Source organism: Cornus florida, unplaced genomic scaffold, assembly GCF_030987335.1.
Source record: "Cornus florida cultivar Cherokee Brave unplaced genomic scaffold, ASM3098733v1 CherokeeBrave_3.0.0_Hap2_Chr04, whole genome shotgun sequence".
NCBI lineage: Eukaryota > Viridiplantae > Streptophyta > Magnoliopsida > Cornales > Cornaceae > Cornus > Cornus florida.
In genome coordinates this window covers 88428803-88450464 of record NW_026775574.1, presented here as the reverse complement: position 1 = coordinate 88450464, position 21662 = coordinate 88428803, and the positions used below count along the sequence as shown (strand labels likewise).

The window sequence follows — 21662 nt, the reverse complement described above, 5'->3', positions numbered from 1 at the left end:
AATGCATTTGGGTACCTATTATTGGAACAAGGTACATGCAAGAACCGAACGGAGGAAAATCTAGCGAAGAGCTTTTGAATAATGGTACGATAAGATACGAGCGAAGGCTCGCGTATGGCATACTAACCCGTTACCTACTTAACAACTAACTTGGAATCCCCGCATACGCATAATCACGAGATGCCTTTGTCAAGGGCTACAAGGAGGCCAAGAATAAATGCTTCATACTTGGCTTCGTTGTTGGAACAGCGAAAGGCCAATTTGAAAGCCGCGGTGACATGCTGAGTTGGCAAGGTGAGGATGATACCTGCCCCTCCTCCCACGCTAGTGGATGACCCATCAAAAGCGAGTTACCATTCACTGTGACTGTCTTCGATGGCGGCCACTTGGAGCTCATCAAGGGGCAATGTGTCGTCAAGGGGCTCATGCCTCTGCTCGGGGAACTATGTGAGCAAATTTGTTAAAGCTTGGCTCTTAATACCCTGCGGTGCACAACAGTTAATATCGAACTCTGAGAGAGCTAAAAGCCATCACGACACTTTTCCTGAGATGATTAGCTTAGAGAGGAAGTGTCTATACGGGTCACACTTTGTGATCAAATGGACGCGATGGGCCATGAAGTAATGTCTAAACTTCTGTGCAACAAAAACAAGTGCGAGGCAATGACGCTCGATGGCTGAGTAGCGAGACTTAGCCTCACGTACAAGGCGACTGAGAGAATAGACTGGCCATTATTGCCCATCGACTGTTTGCGCGAGAAGGGCCCCAATAGACCTGTCAGTTGAAGTGAGATAGAGAAATAAAGGTTGCTCCCTGACAGGTGGGTGCATGGTGGTTAAAGAGGCAAGAATGGCCTTAATCTTCTCAAAGGCTGCTTGATGAGCTGCTGTCCAAAAGAATTTGACATTGCCTTCAATCAAAGTGCTAAAAGGATAAGAGACTTAGGCGAGAGCGAGTATGAACCTATGCAAATATGAAACTTTGCCCAAAAAACTTTTAAGCTATTTGAAGGAGCAAGGGCGGGGCATATCTGTAATTACACGAGCTTTGGTGGGGTCGAGGTCGATCCCTTGGCGATGTACCGAAAAGCCCAAAAAATTGCCGCGACGTACCCCGAACGCGCACTTAAGGGGATTCATGCGTAGATTGTACATACGACATCGTTCAAAAATGTGACGTAAATCGTAGAGATGATCTTCTCGCCATTTGGATTTCACCACCAAATCGTCGACATAGTCTTCCACCGTGTGATGCAACATATCGTGAAAGATGGTAGTCATGGCTCTTTGATATGTGGCTCCAGCATTCTTTAACCCGAAGGGCATGACAGTGTAGTGGAAATTACCAAGTGGTGTCCGAAATGCAGTCTTATGGGCATCTATCTCGGCCATCCGTATCTGATTGTAGCCGTTGTACCCATCCATGAAGGAGAAAAGTGAATGCCCGGCCGTTGCATCAACTAATGTATTTATGATAGGAAGAGGGAAATCATCCTTCGGGCATGCCTTGTTGAGATCGCAAAAATTGATGAAGATCCAGATTTATCCGTTCTTTTTCTTCACAGGAACAATATTTGCTAGTCAAGTTGGATGTAAGATTGGCTTAATGAATCCTGCGAGGAGCAAGTTTTCAACCTCTGTCTTAATCTGAAGCTCGAGCTCAGGTCGATAGACTCGAGGTGCTTGTTTAACAGGGCGCGAGCCTAGGATGGTACTGAGATGACGTGTCACAAGCTGGGGGTCTAATCCAGGCATCTTGCTATAGGTCCATGCGAAGATGTCCGAGAATTCTTTCAAAAGGCAAATGAGGCCATCTCGTAATGATGGGTCCAATTGCGAGGAGATGAAGGTCATCCGTGACTCTCGTCCTACGGGGGTGAGATTAACTTCCTCGAGATCTGATAGTTGTAATGACTCCTTCTCTATACACGTAGGCTCGACAACTGGGCTCGCCAAGGCTGAGCCCGCACACCGTCATAAGCGGTAGACATATCGCCCATCCGGCAGCCTTACTCGTTTGCACTCCCACGAGGTAGCGACTTCTGCGCTGCGACGAGGAACATATGGTTGTGGAGGGTAAAAGATGCCCTGCTGTACCTCATCCCACTTGGGTAGCAGAGTATGAATTATATGTGCCTCTCCTTCTTCATCCTCATCATCCGACTCATCAAAGAAGAGAGCCTCAGTAAAGTGTGCCTCGTGCTTGGCAAAGGGCTTATCAGAGCACGGAACCGTGATGACTTTGTTGCCCAAAATTCCTTTGAAACATTGATGGTAGGTAGAGGGCACTATGCCGAAACGGTGCATCCACGCCCGCCCAAGGAGTACATGGTAGGATGTATCAGCCTTGATGACATGGAACTTGGTGGGAGCTCCAAATCTACCAACAGCTAGATCAACATTTACATAGCCGAGAGTCTGGTGGGATTTATTGCCGAAACCATAAACTTCGATGGCCTTTTTGACAAGGCGATCTTGGGGTAAACCAGCTTTCTGAAAAGTGGCCCATGGCATGATGTTAATGGAAGATCCGTTATCTAGAAAAGCACGCTGGAACTCCCTACCATTGAGCTGTACAGTGACATAGAAAGGACGATTCTGAGGGGTAGAGACCCTCTTGTCAGATTCGAAGAAGGAAATGATCAAAGGAGCCTGGTGAGAGGGGGGTTGACTTGATAAAGCGGCTGCGCAGCACTCTTCCTCACCGTGTTGTGCTTGAACCTTTGATTACATGGGGTTGGTTTCTTCCAATTCATCATAATACGTGACCACAACCACACCACGATGACGAGGGTATGGATTGCGCCGTACATCCTTTGGCATAGTCAACTCGAGATCACCACCCTTGAGCCGTTGTTGAAAAATTTGCCTTAGAGTCCTACAGGCACTTGTTGGATGTGTAGTGGCTTGGTGGAAGATACAGAAATTTGGGCTCGCACGCTCCTGCGCGGTTGGCTCTTTGTGAGGAACAGGTAGCACGACTACACCATGCTTGACCCACTGCTTGAGAGTACTGGCGACTTCTTCCATACATACTAGGAATGGGGGAGGATCATTTGTTTGCTCAGCTCGAGATCCCTTGGCCCTAACATCTGTCTCGCGAAGCTTTTTTGCTCTGTCATTGCAAGGAGCAACCGGCATGTCTTTGCAAGTTACCTGTCTAGCGACCTCTACCTTGGGAGGTGCGAGATCCTTACAAATGTTCCGTACAGCTGTGGTGAGATCGCTGAAGCTGTTGAGACCCAGATTGACCAAGTGTATCCTATAGGTCTTAGTCATGCCCTGTATGTAGATATCAACCAGAACCCTTTCACTGTTACCCTCGAAGCATTCCCTCGCACGGGCTTGGAAGCGAGAGATGAACTTGAGGGGCTCCTCGTGAGATTCTTGCATTTCTTTAGTGAGGGAGAGGGTGGTGACCCCCTCGATGGCTTGGCCAAACTTGTCGTGGAACTTCTGAGAGAGTTGTTGCCAAGTGGTGATTGAGTCTGGCTCGAGGCTACGAAACCACCTATACGCGAGCCCTGTGAGAGACTTGGAGAATTCTTGAAGGTGCAAGATCTCGTCATATCTATGCTGGCCTAGAGATTCCATGAATCTCTGTAAGTGCTCATCTGTATCCCTTTCGACGCCGTTATACTTAGGAAATTTTGGGATGATGTACCCCTGTGGGTACGGCGTCTGAGCCAGGATTTTTGGGTACGGAGGCTTCGTACGCAATACTAATGCACGTGCAGTGGATGGGGCATGCTTCATGAAAAATCACGTAGCATGGATTCAGTGACATATTCCGGGGAAGGGTTTGCCGGTGGAACCGCTTGAACTGGGGTGGGCTTTGGGGCTGCTTAGGCTTGCGTAGGAGGGTACCATAGTGGTGGCACGTGAGTAGATGAACTGTCTAGCTGATCCAGCTCACGAAGGGCCACCCTAGTGAGAGAAACAGTTATGGCTTGTGCACTTTGCATAATCAAGGCTTCCAACCTATCAAGGCGGTCGTTAAGATCACGGTTGGACTGCAACAACTCCTCATGAACGGAAGGGGCTACTTAGTTTTCCTGTATTGTGATATGTGGTGTGCGAACATTGGAAGCATGTGACGGTGCCTGAGATTGAAGAGGAGAGTCACCACCTCCTCCAACAGAGGGCTCTGAATGGTGAGTTGGCATATCCTGTGATTCCATCTGCTTGTACTGATATCCCCAGTAGAGTTGCCAAAATGTAGGGGTTCTTTTCTACTAGATAATAAAACAGCAATAAAATAAAGATATCAGGAATACAAATACGAAGGAAAACAGAGGAGATACTCAATGTAGGAGGAGGAAAAGAAGACCAACTATCAAGATAAAGATGGTAGTAGGGTGAGTATACAATATTTCATGACAGCTTCTCTTCCTTTTCTGGTCGGTTCTTTCTACATAGGACAATGCCATTTATAGATCTGGATTCCATTGGTTATTATCCAATGGTTCTTTCCATGCATGGTCCCTCGCATGCATTACCCCCAATCTGGATTACATGAGTAATCTTGAAGATTTAGGAGTCTGAAGGGTCTAATCCTTTCTTCGAGCCTTGTCCCACATTGCCATGTCACTTCTCCCTTAATCAGGGGCATTAAATGTTGCTTGGCCATCGGTTGGTCAAACCTGACATAGCATGAATTATGATTTTAAGGTTTGTTATCACGATATATATAATCCCATCATCTTATTAATTGGGCTTTACAGAGAGCGAAGGCACCTCTTGACTTCGCATCCACCAATCCAAGATCCTCCTAAGTTTCTCAAATATGGATTCCTATAACACGAAGATCCTACCTTCATCTCGTGCTAAGGAGCTCCAATCTTTCAAAATAGTATTGTCTGGCGTAACACCAGGGTTCAAGGTATTCGAGAGTTGGTCTCTCGAGGCTTGAAGGGCCTGGTGTGGTGCCAGGGCTTGGGATGCTCAAGGATCAGCTCCTCGAGGCTTATTGGGCTTGGAGCGATCTTAGGACTTTGTATGCTCGAAGTTTGATCACTCGAGGCTTGGTGGGCCTGGAACAGTGCTAGGGCTTTAGAGTGCTCGAAATTTGATCTTTCGAGGCTTGATGGGCCTAGAGTGATGCCAGGGCTTAGAGTGCTCGAGATTTGATCTTTCGAAACTTGAGGGCCTGGAACGATACCAGGGCTTAGAGTGCTTAAGATTTGATCTTTCGAGGCTTGAGGGCCTGGAGCGATCCCAGGGCTTAGAGTGCTTGAGATTTGATCTTTCGAGGCTTGAGGGCCTGGAGCGATCCCAGGGCTTAGAGTGCTTGAGATTTGATCTTTCGAGGCTTAAGGGCCTGGAGCGATACCAGGGCTTAGAGTGCTCGAGATTTGATCTTTCGAGGCTTGAGGGCCTGGAGCGATACCAGGGCTTAGAGTGCTCTAGATTTGATCTTTCGAGGCTTGAGGGCCTGGAGCGATGCCAGGGCTTAGAGTGCTCAAGATTTGATCTTTCGAGGCTTGAGGGCCTGGAGTGATCCCAGGGCTTAGAGTGCTTGGATTTGATCTGTCGAGGCTTGAGGGCCTGGAGCCATGCTAGGGCTTAGAGTGCTCGGGATTTGATCTTTCGAGGCTTGAGGGCCTGGAGCGATGCCAGGGCTTAGAGTACTCGAGATTTGATCTTTCGAGGCTTGAGGGCCTGGAGCAATGCCAGGGCTTAGAATGCTCGAGATTTGATCTTTCAAGGCTTGTGGGCCTGGAGCGATGCCAGGGGTTAGAGTGCTCGAGATTTGATCTTTCGAGGCTTGTGGGCCTGGAGCGATGCTAGGACTTATAGTGCTCGAGATTTGACCTTTGGAGGCTTTTGACTTTTCAAATTACCACGGAGGATTTGGCTAGGGTTGTATTGACTTGTCAACATGCCACATCAACTTCTACTAAGTGACACCCACAACAGTCAACCTTATCAAACTAATAACAAAAGTATACAAAAATACTATTTAGACTCTTTAATGATCCTAAATATTATCCTTATCTCTTCCCGAAAAGTCCAGCTGTGGTTCCCATTATTTTCGGTGACGAGATCTAACAGACAAAACGTAAGGAAAAAAAAAAAAACCATTAAGCAAATATCTTGATCTAAACTAGAATACCCATTATATAAATATATATTGTACGCATTTAATATAAAATCTATACAACTAAAATAGAGAAACCCGGAAACTAAAAAAAAAAAAAAAAAATCGCAATTACAGCAATCACCCATTTCGTGCCTTCGGATTCCATTTGGTTGATACTTTTTCAAAAAAACCCATATCAAATTTAAACACAAAAATTAAAAAGAGATTTTAAACTTTGAAGGAAACCATCTTTAGTTATTTTGATGACCCAAAAGAAAGGGAAAGTAGTGGTACACGGAAGTGATATAAAAGATAGGTCTTGATCAAGGAAATTAGTAAGAGAAAATGGGTTTGATAGAGAAGAAAGAATGAATAAGCCAAAAGGGTTTATAGTTGATTTCTCTAATTTAATTGAAAAGGAAGAAGGTGACAAAGGAGTTGAAGACTTTGAATGGCCATGTTTTAAAGCTTGTCCGAATGATGATCACTTGAACTAGAGAATCTCAAAATTGGCCCATGTTTTGATGCTTGTCTAAATGATGATCACTTGAACTGAAGAACCTCAAAACTAGCCTATATTTTGCCGTCGGACTTTTTGAAAGAGAGAAGGGCATTTAGGACCATTAAAGAGTTTAAATAGTGTTTTTGTATACTTTTTTTAGCTAATTTGATAAAATTAGCAATCAAACCTAATTCTTTTAAAAAGTTGGCATATTTGAAAATATGCATAATTAAATAGAGTTTTTTTAAAAAAATTTCCAATAATAAATAACTCATATAGTCTTTTACAATATTATTAGAAGTCGGTAAGGTAGCTCAAATGGCCAAATAATATTTTATAACATATTCCTTCTGTCTCCAAAAAAAAATAAAAATAAAAATTCCACATTTTCATATATATATATATATATATATATATATATATATATATTTACATTTCTATTTTAACCTTGATGTATTGAAATTATAAAAAGGTAAACATCACATTACTATACGAATAAATTTAGGGCATGTTTGGTGTGGTGGAATGAATTGGAATGGAATGAGAATGGAGGTGTGAATGGAATTGGAATAATGATTCTCATTCTGCTGTTTGGTTGTAAACATGGAATGTGTAAAAATGGAATCTCATTCTCATTTCTATATTTGGTAAAAAAGTTGGAATAGAATGAATTTATATTGTTTCTTTAAATTACATTTTATTATTAGTAAAAAAAATTAACTAAAAAAATTAATCTGCAAATATAAAAGGGAAAGAGATAATAGAGAGAGAAAATAGACGAGATAGAGAGAAACAGAGAGCTCTCCGATGACTGTAAAAATAAAAGGGAAATAGATAATAGAAAAAGAGAGAAAATAGACGAGATAGAGAGAGAAAATAGACGAGATAAAAGAAACAGAGGGCTCTCCGACGACTGTAAAAATAAAAGGGAAAAAAATAATTTTTTGATCAACTTTTTCGGCGCGAAAAAAAAAAAAAAAAAAAAAAAAGGGCTAGATAATGACTGAGAAAGTTGAATAACCAAGCACAAAAGCTCATGGAAGTTCAATTACACTATTTTTGTCTCAACCTTGTGTGTGTAAATCGGAGAGAGGGAACAAACGGCATATAGATACATATTATATATATATATATATGTATATATATATATTATATTATATAGTGTGTGTATGCGTAAATTATCTCTTTAAATTATTTTATTACTTTATTAATTCTTGGTGAAAATGGAATGGTCATTCCACCTCTTAAGAAGAGGAATGGGCATTCCACCTTTTTGATGGAATGACCATTCCACTTTTAATGTGACACACCAAACAAGAGAATCGAAACAAATGCATTCCATTCCACCTTCATTTGATTCCATTCACTCACACCAAACATAGCCTTAGTGACACGCCGATGTAGGCTTCTAGTTCAGGGTTGATTATTACTATGTCTCAATAACTTTAGCAAACAAACAGTTAAGATGCTTTAAAATCTAATGGCTGACATGAAATATGATGTGTTGATGGAATTATCAATTCTTTGGCCTTGGTTAGTTGGGCCGAACTTATACTTATATAGGCTACACCTTTTCAAAGTAGAGTAGAGTATCCGAATGGGTTTCCTTACGTGGTCTATTGGTCTTGCATTGTCGGCCTAGTGATAGCGTGAAAAACAAAATAATTCCCAATTATAAAGGGTACTTATTGAATGTGTAATAATTAAATATAAATTTGTAAATTAATTTGTCAAATTTCCTCAAAATAAAAAACAAAAGGCATAAAGTTTACTTCTTCATCAATCAAACTATAAATAATAAATAGGCCATCTCAAATTTTGTAAACATATCTAGTCTTTACAATATTATTAGAAGTCGGTCAGATAACTCAAATGGCTAAATAAAATTTTATAACATACTCCTTCCGTCTTAAAACGAAAATAAAAAATAAAAGCAATTCGGTATACATAATTTTTTTTTTTTTTTTTAAACATTTCTATTTAGAAGTCGGTCAGATAACTCAAATGGAGTTATACATCACATCACTATCGACCCACTATGGATAAATTTGGTAATTCATTCACTGCCAATATGATAACAAATTACTAAAAGTCATCTTCTTAAGAAGTTAGATTCCCCAAAATAACATATACCCTAGATTTGAAGTGTACTACATGAATTTAATGCGCTTAATAAATAAATAAATAAAAGCAATAAAAAAATTTCTTTGATAACATTTTTAAATTATATCCAAAAACTTATATATTAGATATTTGCAATAGTCACCCCGATATACAAATCAACAGGTGGCTTGACATTCTTAAATGGAAAGTTTATTTTTGGTCCGAAGTACTTAAATGACAGGGGATTCATTGTAGAAATCTCAATACTTTCCACATTGAAGCAATAAAGTATCTCCAAGCACTTCAATTTTAGTAATAGACAAGAACCTTCAAATTTATGAGACTGTCAGAGTGTTGCATAAACAAGTGTTCCAAAAATGGACAAAGGCCTTTCTGTTTCAACTTCCTTGTCTCCCAGTAGAAATGCATCGATTATATGCGAGGCATCAAAGTTCAAACTAGTAATGCATGTCCACATATGCCTCTATCTCTTTTATAAAAGACTAGTTCTTCCAGCATCCTTCATCGTCAATACTGACAATATTGAAACAAGTACAACATCAGGAAGTCCGCTAATACAATCATCCAAACACAATCCTCTGTTAGGCGCTAAGTGTTATACATTTTAACCCCTTTACTTACATGTTTTATTCTCTTAATAGTAATTTATTTGTGATTTTACATTATTTTATTATTTTTATTTATTTCAGGGCTTTAATTGTAAAATCAGTCAAGACCAGTGATTCCGAGCTTTAAAGGATGACATTTCGTGGGACTGAGCAATGTTGAAAGATACAAGTCTAATTATACTTAGAAAATAGTCCAAAGGAAGCCATAAGTTGATAAGAATGGAAAGAAGAAAAAAAAGGAAAAATCCTTCTCCAAAAAGGAAACTTTCGCTAAAATTGGTAACTTGAACCCGTTTTGGTAATCCAGCTCTCTCTCCTCGAGTGTCAAAACAACTAAATTATCGCGAAAGTTGAAAGGAAATTTGAAGAGTTACAATTTTGTATTTCACGAGGATTTCATAAAACAGCTGTTTACCCTGTCAAAATTGGGGTAGAAGTCTGTATGAATTTTGAAGTCTTTGTTTGGCAGAATTTCCATGTATATCTTTTATATGAAAAAATGAACTTTAGGACTGATTTTCGCTTATTTAAAAGGAGTTCTTTACATCATTAAAGCATCATGATACAGAGAAGCTTGAGGCTGAGAACAGAAGAGAAGCATTCAGAAGCAAGAAAAGATCAATCTATGGTGGTGAAGATGTCTTCCTCAACCATGAAGAATTACACTCCAGTCATGCTTAGCTAAACACTTTGCTGGGGTTGTAATGTAGCCTTAGCTTAGCATCACTGGTTTGATTGTATTTATTTATTGGAAATTAATTTTTATCATGCATGATTATGTAATCTATAGGATTTTTAATTGACTTTTCAATAAGAATCGGTTTTAGAGTTTTAATTCAATTACAAATATTTTTCTATCTTGTCTTAGATATTTTAATCTTGTGATTGAACACAACTCATTCACTTCTTGTAGTTGTGAATGAATGATTACACAATGGTATTTCTCTGAATATAATATTAAAGATTTGATGAATTATGTCTAGAAAAGATAGACAATGATACACCCTAGAGTAAAGTAGTTAGGTAGATTGTTTATACTAATCGAAGATAGTTCATGCTTAGCTTTAAATTATATTATTTTCTAACTAAATTAATATGTGCTTGTAGCCATGATTAATTCCCTATACATGTTATCAAGGGCGGAACCACCTGTGGGCTAACATGGGCTACAGCTCAGGTCCAAAAAAAAAAAATATATGTACTAGTACTATTACTTATCAGCTATAGCCCAGTCCAACTTTCCTAATCCATGATAAATGGCCCAGCCCACTAGGCACAAGCCCAACAAACCGAAGCTTATCGACCAAACTATTTAGCGCATACTGCCATACATGAATGAATTCACGAACTGATACAAATCATACAACTATACAAGGGTTTGAATACAAAATACTGAAACACGAAATGATTAAATACCATGAATCACCCACTTGAGCTTCGGAATTGGACTAAAAGATTGAAGACTTGAAGACTCAGATTAGAATGGAAAAATCCGAAAATCATCTTGTAAGTTATAAGTGCTCAAATTTAGATTGTAGATACATATATATATATATACATATATATATATATATATATATATATATATATAGATTTGCATATTTTAATCCAGGGTTTCAGTTACTTTAAATTTGGGATTTATTTTTTATTTTTTGGGAGAATTGAAACTTAGGCTTTTATTAGTTTATACATGAACCCTGTTTGGTGCACCCGAACACATATCTACTTTGTCTATTAGCTGTAGCATGATCTTATGTTCCAATTTCAAAGCCCTGTTTGGTGCACCCGAACACATAGATGATTATAGAAGATCACAAAGCCATAAGGTGAATGTCTATTAATGGTGGTATTAAACATAAACATAGCCTAACAATTAAAAACAGTGAGTTATGTGAATTAGAGACAAATTATGAGAAAATAATGTAAAAGTATGATAGATTTGCATACATTTGTTTGTTTTGTATGTGTGTGAGTTAGAGTGAGTTGAAATAAATTTCAATAAAAGTTTTTCATGTCTTTGACAATACACAGACATCAATAATTTTTTTTTTCTTTTTCCTGCTCCAGCTCTATAGGTGATAGGTAATTAGGCATGCCCTTTATTTTTGTTTATTGAAGCACTACACGGTATGAATTTTCCACCCTCGAGATGAAAATTTTGTTTTCGTTTTATAAACGAAAAGACGATAAATCAGAAATTGGGACAGTTTCTACGAGTACGAGTACCCGTCCTGAGACTACAAACTCTAATGAGCAGTAACGAGAGCCTGCTTCAAAAATTCCAAGAGTTGAGCAGACAGAGGTTGAGATATATGGAAACACCCCGTTAATGAACGTGATGAGCTTCGACGAAATTATATCTTAAAGGGACCTTATCAACCAAAACTCCCTGTGTTTCTTTCCACTCAAGATAGAGCTCAATCTCGTCGATTTCAAAGTAGTTGGTATAAAAAATTCACTTGGATTGAGTATTCTCCTAAGAAAAATAAAGTATATTGTTTGCCATGTTTTCTCTTTGAAACTAATCCACTATCCCGTCCTGCTTTTACTGTTAAGGGGTTTAATAGTTGGAAAAGGGTTAATGATGGATCTAGGTGTGCTTTTGCAACATATGGGAGGTCCTAATTCATTTCACTTGTGTGCCGTAAGAGCTTCAGATGCTTTAATGAATCCTTTACAAAATATTAACAGAGTGTTGAATGTATCATCTAGAGATGTGATAGAAAAAAATCGATTACACCTTAAGACAACAATTGAAAGTGTTCGGTGGCTTGCATTCTAAACATGTGCATTTAAAGGTCATGATGAATCCGTTGAATCTTTGAATCGTAGCAACGTACTTTATTGAATTCATAAAGCATTCAACAAAGTTAAATGACAAAGTTGCTGAAGTTGTCTTAGAGAATGCACTAAAAAATGCAAATTACCTCTCGCCAATGGTTCAAAAGAGGTTTTACATATTCTTGGCAATAAGGTGAGACGTGAGATTCGTGAAGAAGTTGGGGATGCAAAATTTTGTATTTTGGTTGATGAAGTACAAGATTTGTCTAATACAGAGCAAATGGCAATTGTATTGAGATTTGTTGATAAGAATGGTTTGCTTAGAGAACGATTTTTTGGAGTTGTAGGCATTAAAGACACCACTACCTTAACTCTTAAAAAAGAAATATCAGATGTCCTTGCTCTTTATGATCTCCAAATTGATAACATGCGAGGCTAAGGGTATGATGGAGCGAGCAATATGTGTGGGGCATGGAATGGATTACAAGCGTTGTTTCTTAAAGAATGTCCATATGCATATTATGTACACTGTTTTGCTCACTAACTACAACTAGCATTAGTTGCTGCATCCAAAGATGTGCAAGATGTATGGCTATTCTTTTCCAAGTTAAATTCTATTGTCAATCTTGTCAGTGCTTCTCCTAAGCATCATAGCGAGTTACAATCAACTCAAGTGATTTTATCCGCTAATAAGTTGGCTACTGGGGAACTTCAGACTGGTAAAGGAGTTAATCAAATTAAGACTTCACAACGAGCAAGTGCCACTCGATGGAGCTCTCATTTTGGTTCTGTTGGTAGCTTGATAGACTTATTTGGTCTATCTCGTATAATTATTGAAAATCTTTCAAAGAATTGACCAACTAATTCTATATGTGGGGAAGCAAAAGGTGTTTATCTTGCAATGCTATCATTTGAATTTATATTTATCTTGCATTTGTTGCGTGAGATGATAGGAATTACTGATATACTTTGTCAAGCATTGCAACGAAAAACTCAAAACATTGTAAATGCTATGAACCTTGTTTCAAGTACGAATGCACTCCTTCAAAATTTGAGAGAAAATGGGTGACATACTTTCTTTCAAAATGTGGAATCATTTTGTAAAGAACATGACATTGTAGTACCTAATTTAAGTGCTTCTTATATAGTGGGTATAGGTCGTTCTTGTTAACAAAACGATAGTATTACATTTAATCATCACTATCAAGTTGATATTTTCAATGCTGCTATAGATTTTCAATTGATGGAGTAAAATAAGAGATTCTCTGAAAGTACAGTGGAACTCCTTATTCTTGGCACAGCTTTGGATCTTAAAGATGCTTATAAATCATTTAAAGTTGATGATAATTGCGATCTTACAGGGAAATTTTATCCTAAGGATTTTCAAGATAAGATGTGTGCTTTGAGAAGCCAGTTGGAGCATTATAAGATTGATGTACTCTATCATCTGAGTTTTCAGAATTTGTCTACCATTTCTGATTTATGCAAAATGCTAGCTGAAATAAGAAAGAGAGAAACTTATTATCTAATTGATAAATTGATTCGTCTCATATTGACTCTTCTTGTTTCTATAGCAACAACAGAACGAGCTTTTTCGGCAATGAAGCGTGTCAAAACTAAACTTCGCAACAAGATGGCTGATGAATTTCTTATAGATTGCATGATTCTCAATATTGAAAGAGAACTTGCTGAAGATATTGATATAGATTTGGTAGTTAATGAATTTGACTCTCTTAAAGATTGGAGGGTTCATCTTCAATAACTTAGGTTCATCTTCAGTAGGTTACTTAAGAGAATGCTATATATGTTTTTGTATCCATCTATGATGTACTTGATTTAATATATGAAAACACCATTGTTTTTTTTTTTTTTTTTTTTTTAATATATATATATATATATATATATATATATATATATAACATATATTTGTCATAAGAATTATTGTGTTCATCTTCAAATTTTTTTTATCTTTAGCCCTCCCCACTTTGGAATCGTAGCTCCATCCCTGCAAGTTATATGATATATCTCTAATAAATTTATGCAATTAACTGGTGGTGCAATGTTAGTGGTGAAGTCATTTCCCTAGTTATCTCTCTATTTTCTACCGCCTATTTAATTATTATTCTCATTTATATTTTTCTACTTAGTTAATTTAGAATAAATCATCACAATCTGATTATCCTACTTTCAAGTTAATTTGGAATTTAAGAAATCTATTGACAAACTTAATTTACACAAGTTCCTTGGGTACGACACCCTTATAAGTAAGTTATATCTACAAAGATTTGTGTACTTGCAAGTAGTACATATAAATCTCACAACACTCTCTTTTGTCATCCTTCTAACTATTGAAATCAAAGAAGAAGAAAAAAACAATAAAAAAAATTAACAAAGTGTGATAACAGAAACACCACAGTAGTGCTGAATTTTTGTAAGAAAATTTGTTAATTCAAGAAGTAAAATAAATATAAACATACTTGCTTGATGGTTTTGTCCATGGTTTTTTGCAGATGCAATAGATAACAGGAGAAGATGAACAGATTAGAGACATCCAAACAGACTTGCTTGATTTGTTCCACATACAGAAAAACAAACTGCCACGTTCATACTCCGATTTGAATTAGGTTTGTATTTTCATATCATTATAAGAAAAATAATTTTTTAACACGCCCTTTTTACCACAGTTATTTTAAAATCATTGTAAAAGATCCTTTTTACTACGATTAAAGAAAAACCATGATAGTAATTGTATTTTTTATCACGGTTATAAAATAACCATAGTAAAAAGTAAATTAATTTCACTCAAATTTGGGCCCTTTTTTCTGCCACGGTTAAGTTATTCTATTGCGATTCAGGAACCGTGGTAGAAAGTAAATTTGGTTTAAGGTACACGGGTCTTATTACCGCCACTTTCTTAAAATTTTAGGGCAAATCATTTCAGACCCCACACACGCGTACAGACCATACATACAATTTTAGGGCAAATCATTTCAGCCTCCCAATTCGCCTTCATCTCTATTCCCGTTCTCAACTCTGAACTTACCCTCTCTCTGTCTCTGCAACTGCGGACTACAAAATCTACAAGAATCAGATCAGCCTCCCAAATCGACTCCATCTCTATTCTCGTTCTCAAGTCTGAACTTGCCCTCTCTCTGTCTCTGCAACTGCAAACTGCAAACTATAAAATCTACAAGAATCAGAACCATATCGGCGTATCATTTCAGATTGTTCAAAATATCAAAACCCATATCCTTCAGTTTCCATCGCCCGCTGTTCCAGTTCGGGTTCGCCGTTCGCAAGCTTCAGCCTCTGGCCCGCTGTCTCTCAACTCTCAAGCCCTCTCTCTGCAACTGCTAACTTGCATGTATGGGTTTTGTTTTAAATTATTTTTTTCTAAATCAATTAATCAAGTTCTGCAATTCTTGTTTTGCAAACTAAATCCTATTTAGTGAAATTTTTAGGGCAAATCATTTCAGCCTCCCCAGTCGCCTCCATCTCTATTCTCGTTCTCGACTCTGAACTTGCCCTCTCTCTCTGTGCAATTGCAAACTACAAAATCTACAAGAATCAGAACCGCATATCATTTCAGATTGTTCAAAATATCAAAACTCATATCCTTCAGTTTCCATCGCCCGCTGTTCCAGTTCGGGTTCGCCATTCCTGTCTCTTAACTCTCAAGCCCTCTCTCTGCAACTTGCTTCTTTTGTCAAATCATCATCAATTTATTATTGCTGCTTTTGTCTAATCATCATCATTTTCCCATATTCTATATGATTTCATCAGTCGAATTCTAGTTTTCTGTTTGTTTGACGCCAATAAGACCTTATTTTTGAGTTAAAATTCTGCCACTTACATTTATGTTCATTATTCTTAACTTTGATTCTGAAATGTCTGATTATTGTGATACAATAATTACAATAATTCTGCAGGTGGACTTTCGCATTAGTAATCATTTATTTCGCGGTATGTCGAGCACCTAAAACATAATTTAACTTTGTTTGCTATTTATATAGTGTTTTGTTAGCTTATTTTAGTTGTTTGGTGAATCCCATTGCATAATCATATGCCTAATTAAAGTCCATACATAAATCCATCAAACATAATATAAAACTACGGGTCTGTTTTTGTGTTTTGAAGAAATATAATTAATTGTTTAACAAATCTAAACCTATTTTGCTCCTACATATACCATTTCCATTGATTTGTAGATTGGGACCGTTGTATCTGCTCCTACTCAGGAAAACCTCCTTCTGATAATGGAGAAAGAGGAGAGTTTCTCAAAATGGATGTGGAAGAGAGTATTTCGACAATTGCTGCAACTTCTAGGGGAAAAAATTTCTGGGCAGCATCAAGTTGCAAAGCCACTACTATGACGAAGAGGAGATGCGACAAAGAGCTGGAACTGCATATCAGGTTAGTCCATTAAGATTTGTTACTTTTGTTTCACTATTAATATGTGATTTGCTAGGACCACATCATAATTTATGATTGTTGATAATCTTTTAGCCTTTTTTATTTGTGTTTTAGGCTGATATATACAGTTCCACTTTGTGTTTATGCGACCTGCACTTTTTTATGGGTAGATTGACAAATGATGTATATGGCCTGAGCAGATATAAGCTTCAAAAATGGCATGGCGCTCAAGTTGTTCCTAAAACACTTTACGAATGATGACTGAGGAAAAAACCAATTAATAAGTACTGTTTTTCAATATCTGCTGTAAGAGATTAGATGTTTTCAAGAACAGAATTGCAAATCTTGTGGAATTTTCTCTTTGGTTTCTTCTTAACTATGATGAAGCAATTTCCTTTTTCTTCTTATTTTGTTCTACTAAACATTATTGAGGCAAAAATTTTTGTATAATGCCTTTTTATATATTCCTCCATAGTGGGTTGGATTTAGTCTTAATCTTAAAGACATCTAGTGGTACACTGACTTGGTTCAAAAGAATTTAAAAAGAAAAAATAAAAAAATTTGCACTAAGATTTGATCTTCATTGATTTTCATCCTTTTTAGTCTCTAAATTCCTCATCATGCTTCATTTCTTTTAGTTTTGTCACCTTTAAAACTAATTTGAACTGATTTCATGCTCATGCTCCTAATCAAACATATTTTGATTTAAACATGTCATGTGATACGATTAGGCTCTTAATTAGACTTGTTATAATATGGAACTCTTTATGTTGTCATAGGGATATGATAGTGTTCTCATTTTTAATACATTTTGGATGTTTGATTACACATTTTTAATGCTTTTTACTCATGCTCGAGGGGGTCACGTGCCTTTAAGTGACCAATTTTGCAGTGTATAGGGGGTTACGTGCCTTAAGTGACCATTTTTTTTTTATTATTTATTTATTTATTATTGTGCATAAATGGAGGCCAGGAAATTTTTTTTCTTGAATGGTGGAGATATATACTAATACAAATGAACAATAAAATAAGTGATCACTGGGAAAGATCACAAGGAAAACAAAAAAAATAGAAACACATACTGGTTTAGTATCATAAGCCTTAGCTAAACCCATACCAAACCAGAAGGTATCTTAAGAAACTCCAAGAAATAGTATCATATGCCTTAGCTAAATCAATCTTCAAAGCAATAGTGGGAAGGGTACTTTTGGAGCTAAAACCTTTGAGAAGATCAGGAGCCAATCAATCTTCAAAGCAATAGTGGGAAGGGTACTTTTGGAACTAAAACCTTTGAGAAGATCATGAGCCAGTATAATGTTGTGATGAATTCTTCTTCCCTTAATGAAAGCAGCCTGTTCTGGCCCTACCAACGTACTAATAACAGAAGCTTGTCAAATTTTTTGTAGCAAACTTATAAATGGAGTTAACATAAAGATATTGGCCTATAGTCCATTATTCTCAAGCAGATAACTATATTTGGAATAAGAGTCAAGAATGTGCTATTAACTCCTTGATGCAAACTGCAGTGTGAAAAGAAATAATGAATGGCTGCTACCAAATCAAACTTTAAGATAATCCAAAATTGCTAGAGAAACCTGTTAGGAAAACCATCTGGCCCTGGAAGGAGTTACAGACATATTGACATTCTTAATTTTCTCCTCCAAGATAGGATCTTCAATAGATTCTCTATCCTCTATAGAGGGGACAAATCTGGAATTGAAGACAATGGGAGGACAGGTAGTGTCTACCTTGTAGAAATTACAATAATATTGAACCAACCAGTCCCTAATTTGCCTTTAATCTCTAGAATAAACCCCATTCAATCCTTCTAAGATAGTAATTGAGTTAAAATCCCTTATCAACGAAAAAAAAAAAAAAATGAGTTAAAAATCCCTTTATGGTTCATTGTATTGGTCTTTGGATGACTTTGTATTTAAGTGCGTCTTTGGATGACTTAGTATAGTATAGTTAGCCAATCACAACAATTTTTAGAGCAAAGTGCATAAAAATTCAAAGTGAAGATATGGATTAGAAGCATAGAAGAAGTATGCATATCATATTCTTACTTAGAAGTCTACAACCCCTCCAACTGTAGCATAGAAGAAGTATGCATCTCATATTCTTACTTAGAAGTCTACAACCCCTCCAACAGTCAAACATGCATACTTTATTTTTTCTTATGGTTGTAACATATGCTTTCACTGTCTTATTTTTTCTTATGTTTGTAACATATATGCTTAGGCTCTTAACTTGGTTTTAATTTTGGCAACTTTACAACTTGCTTTACATTCTCTTATTTCAACTATTACATCTTTGTAGGTCAAGCTAGGATTGCGGGATTGCGGTTGCCGTTACTTTTTTTGTTGCTGCTATATTTTTTGTATGGCCCATGAAGAAGTTGCATATATAGAAGAGAGACTAAAATAGAGCAAGAAAATATGAAGAATTTTTGTTTTATTTTGGTTAAGTAAAGATATAAGTTGTGGATCATGTACTTCTTTGAAATTTGTATATGGTTAATTTTTGTATAATGATTTGGAATTGGTTATATATATATATATATATATATATGAAGTTATTGGCTAGTTGTAAGTTATTTTGGTTATGATGTTATTTTTTATTTAGTTAGGGTTTGCTTCTTGGGTCCTTGCAAAGCTAGTACTAGGAAAAAAAAAAAAAAAAAAGGCCTCATAGAGGTTACACTATTTTTTAAAAAAAAATTATATAACACTTTCATCCACGGTTATGCACCCTTTCTACCACTGTGCATAACTGTGGTAGAAAGCGTTTTTCACCGTGGTAAAAACTATTTTTCTTGTATTGTGTCTTCCTGGCTTTAGGAAAGTTTCCTCTTTTATTTATTATTTAACGGAGTATTTTGGTGACCAGATTTATATTATTATTATTATTTTTTTCTGAATTCCGTTTTGGCAAGTAGGTTTAAAAAGTTTGAAAGAAGACCCTCCAAACCACTATGTTGCAACAAAATTTGTTCATTCAAAAAGTAATATATATATATATATATTCCATACACAAGTAAAAAAGATGTAAATTTCTACCTTGTGTTTTCAGCAAATATTGAGGCGGGTCTCGTGCAGATCCAAAAGATAGTCGGAGATGATGAACACATGACTTTCCTTTTGTTCTACATAGAGAAGAAAAGAGGGCAACTTAACCTATAAAACAAACGGACTCGTTCATACTCCGAGTTGAATTAGGGTTTGTTTGTACTTTTTGTATCTTCGTAGGGTTAGGAAATTTATTACTCCGTAAGTGAGGTTTCTTTTATTTTTTTCTTTTTAATTCGCTATTGGTAAGTAAGTTTTAAGGATTATTACAAATATATGGATTTATGAATTTATATTTATCATCTGATGGAATTAAAGTCATAATTTTCGAATTAAGTTGACAAAAATACTGATGTAGACATAAGAAAACATTGTTTATTATTCAAACTACCGTTACTATTTTTATGTACCACTTTTATTTTAGACATAGAGGTACCATTTTTATACACACCATTTTTTTGATACAATATGATGAATTTTGGTACTTTCACATCTGAGGAAGAATTTATAAATCTCCATTATTGTTCGATTAAACTTGCATGCATGGGAGTGATTAATTTGTTGCAAGCCATTGTGTCATTGACGTGTTGCTGTTCTCTCTCACTTTTGTGAGATATGTAATTTTGTGTTGGCAAATTTTTTGTCCAAAATAAGTCTGATTCAATTGAAATTTTCATTTTATTTTAAGTCTTGATGTGAGTGGGACCAACAAGTGCAAGCATATTTTGGTTCCACAATTTTTTTGTGCACCCCTAATAAGAGGTACCTATGTGTATAAAAGTGGTACCTCTGTACTCAAAACAAACGTGATATTTGGAAATAGTGAGGGAAATTTGGACAAATGAATGAAAATTTTCTATTTTTACATCAGCATCTTGGTCAATTTAATTTTTTTTTTTAAGAATTATGACTTTAACTTCATCAAATGAGTAAATACGGATCCATAACATCATGAGCAATAATCCCTAAGTTTAAAATATTTGAACCTGCTTCAACCCAATATTTCATGTGATATCCAATTTATCCCACTCAAGGCCCAATTGCCCAAGCCCACTGAGCCGCTGTTACTCTACTCTTACTGGCAGTAATTATATACGTATAACTAAGGTTTAAATGCTTTTTTTATCCCTGTTTTCCATTTGATTAATTTCAATTAAGCTATATACCCCAGGTTTTTTTTCCCTACTTCCCTAGCTGTATAGATTAAAATATATCTATGCTTATATTTTGTATATCAACATATCTAATTAACACAACCAAATAAGTTTTAAAACAAATGAACACAGATTGAAACAAATAAAAACTATTATACCGAGTAATGTCATCTATGCAGAACAGTAATAGTACTATAACGAAGAAAGAAAGATGAATAATGCTGATACATCTTTTCAATTTCAAAGTTATCGGGTGAAAATTATATAAGAAGTTGTCGGGTGAGCGGTGCTCCACTACATGATGTCATTGTGTTATCATGTGGTGATATCCACAATAGTACTATAACGAAGAAAGAAAGATGAATAATGCTGATACATCTTTTCAATTTCAAAGTTATCGGGTGAAAATTATATAAGAAGTTGTCGGGTGAGCGGTGCTCCACTACATGATGTCATTGTGTTATCATGTGGTGATATCCACACCTCCTTCACATAATTTTTTCAAGAAATATGCTAGAAGAAAACAGTTTATGCATCTAAATTTTATTTTTTATTTTTATTTTTTTCATTAAACACCACATTTTCCATTTTTTTTCTTCATTAAACTCCACATTTTCCATTTGCAAAATTTCTTCCCAGCAAAACTAGTTTTTGGATTCCCACTGTGTTAAAACTCCAACAGTAGCCCAACAACTAGAAGAGTATGTTGAAATTAGGTGTATTGAATGTTGAATTAGGAATGTTGAATGTTGAATTAGCTGTAAGCTTGATTCTAGGGATTGTGTCTAGAATCAACCCATTTGACTATAGAAGATTGTAAAATTGATTCTAGAGATTGTGTCTACAATCAAGCTATATTTATACTCTGTCATATTTGAATGAAATATACGAAATACAATTCATCAAATTCAAGATGGTATCAGAGCGTGGT

At 36.3% G+C, this 21662-nt stretch overlaps 2 protein-coding genes across 4 annotated transcripts; one reads left to right on the top strand and one right to left on the bottom strand.

Annotated features, from left to right (window-relative positions):
* Window positions 1-2726: 2726 nt before the first annotated feature.
* Window positions 2727-3755, bottom strand: LOC132305293 (uncharacterized). Its single transcript, XM_059802958.1, has one exon. The coding sequence runs from the start codon at window positions 3753-3755 to the stop codon at window positions 2727-2729; it is 1029 nt and encodes a 342-aa protein (XP_059658941.1).
* An 11300-nt stretch (window positions 3756-15055) lies between these two features.
* LOC132303827 (uncharacterized) lies at window positions 15056-19087 on the top strand. 3 transcript variants are annotated; one of them, XR_009481353.1, is made up of 3 exons: window positions 15056-15460; window positions 16305-16509; window positions 18829-19087. XR_009481353.1 is itself a non-coding variant. In XM_059801260.1 (3 exons), exons 1-3 carry the CDS (start codon window positions 15954-15956, stop codon window positions 18836-18838), a joined length of 291 nt encoding a protein of 96 aa, XP_059657243.1. In that variant the 5' UTR covers window positions 15467-15953; the 3' UTR covers window positions 18839-19087. The 3 variants fall into 3 exon arrangements, 2 of the variants coding, with proteins under 2 accessions (XP_059657243.1, XP_059657241.1); XM_059801260.1 differs by lacking the exon at window positions 15056-15460 and adding an exon at window positions 15467-16059 and having other exon boundaries at window positions 16335-16509; XM_059801258.1 differs by lacking the exon at window positions 15056-15460 and adding an exon at window positions 15467-16059.
* Window positions 19088-21662: the final 2575 nt, after the last annotated feature.

What these genes read in the sequence shown, in the direction of transcription:
- LOC132303827 (XM_059801258.1), top strand. Translation starts at nt 15,954, where the DNA reads ATGTTCATTATTCTTAACTTTGATTCTGAAATGTCTGATTATTGTGAT. An exon ending in TAGTAATCATTTATTTCGCG is followed by an intron (nt 16,060 to 16,304) that starts GTATGTCGAGCA and finishes ATTGATTTGTAG; the next exon opens with ATTGGGACCGTTGTATCTGC.
- LOC132305293 (XM_059802958.1), bottom strand. Translation starts at nt 3,755, where the DNA reads ATGAAGCATGCCCCATCCACTGCACGTGCATTAGTATTGCGTACGAAG.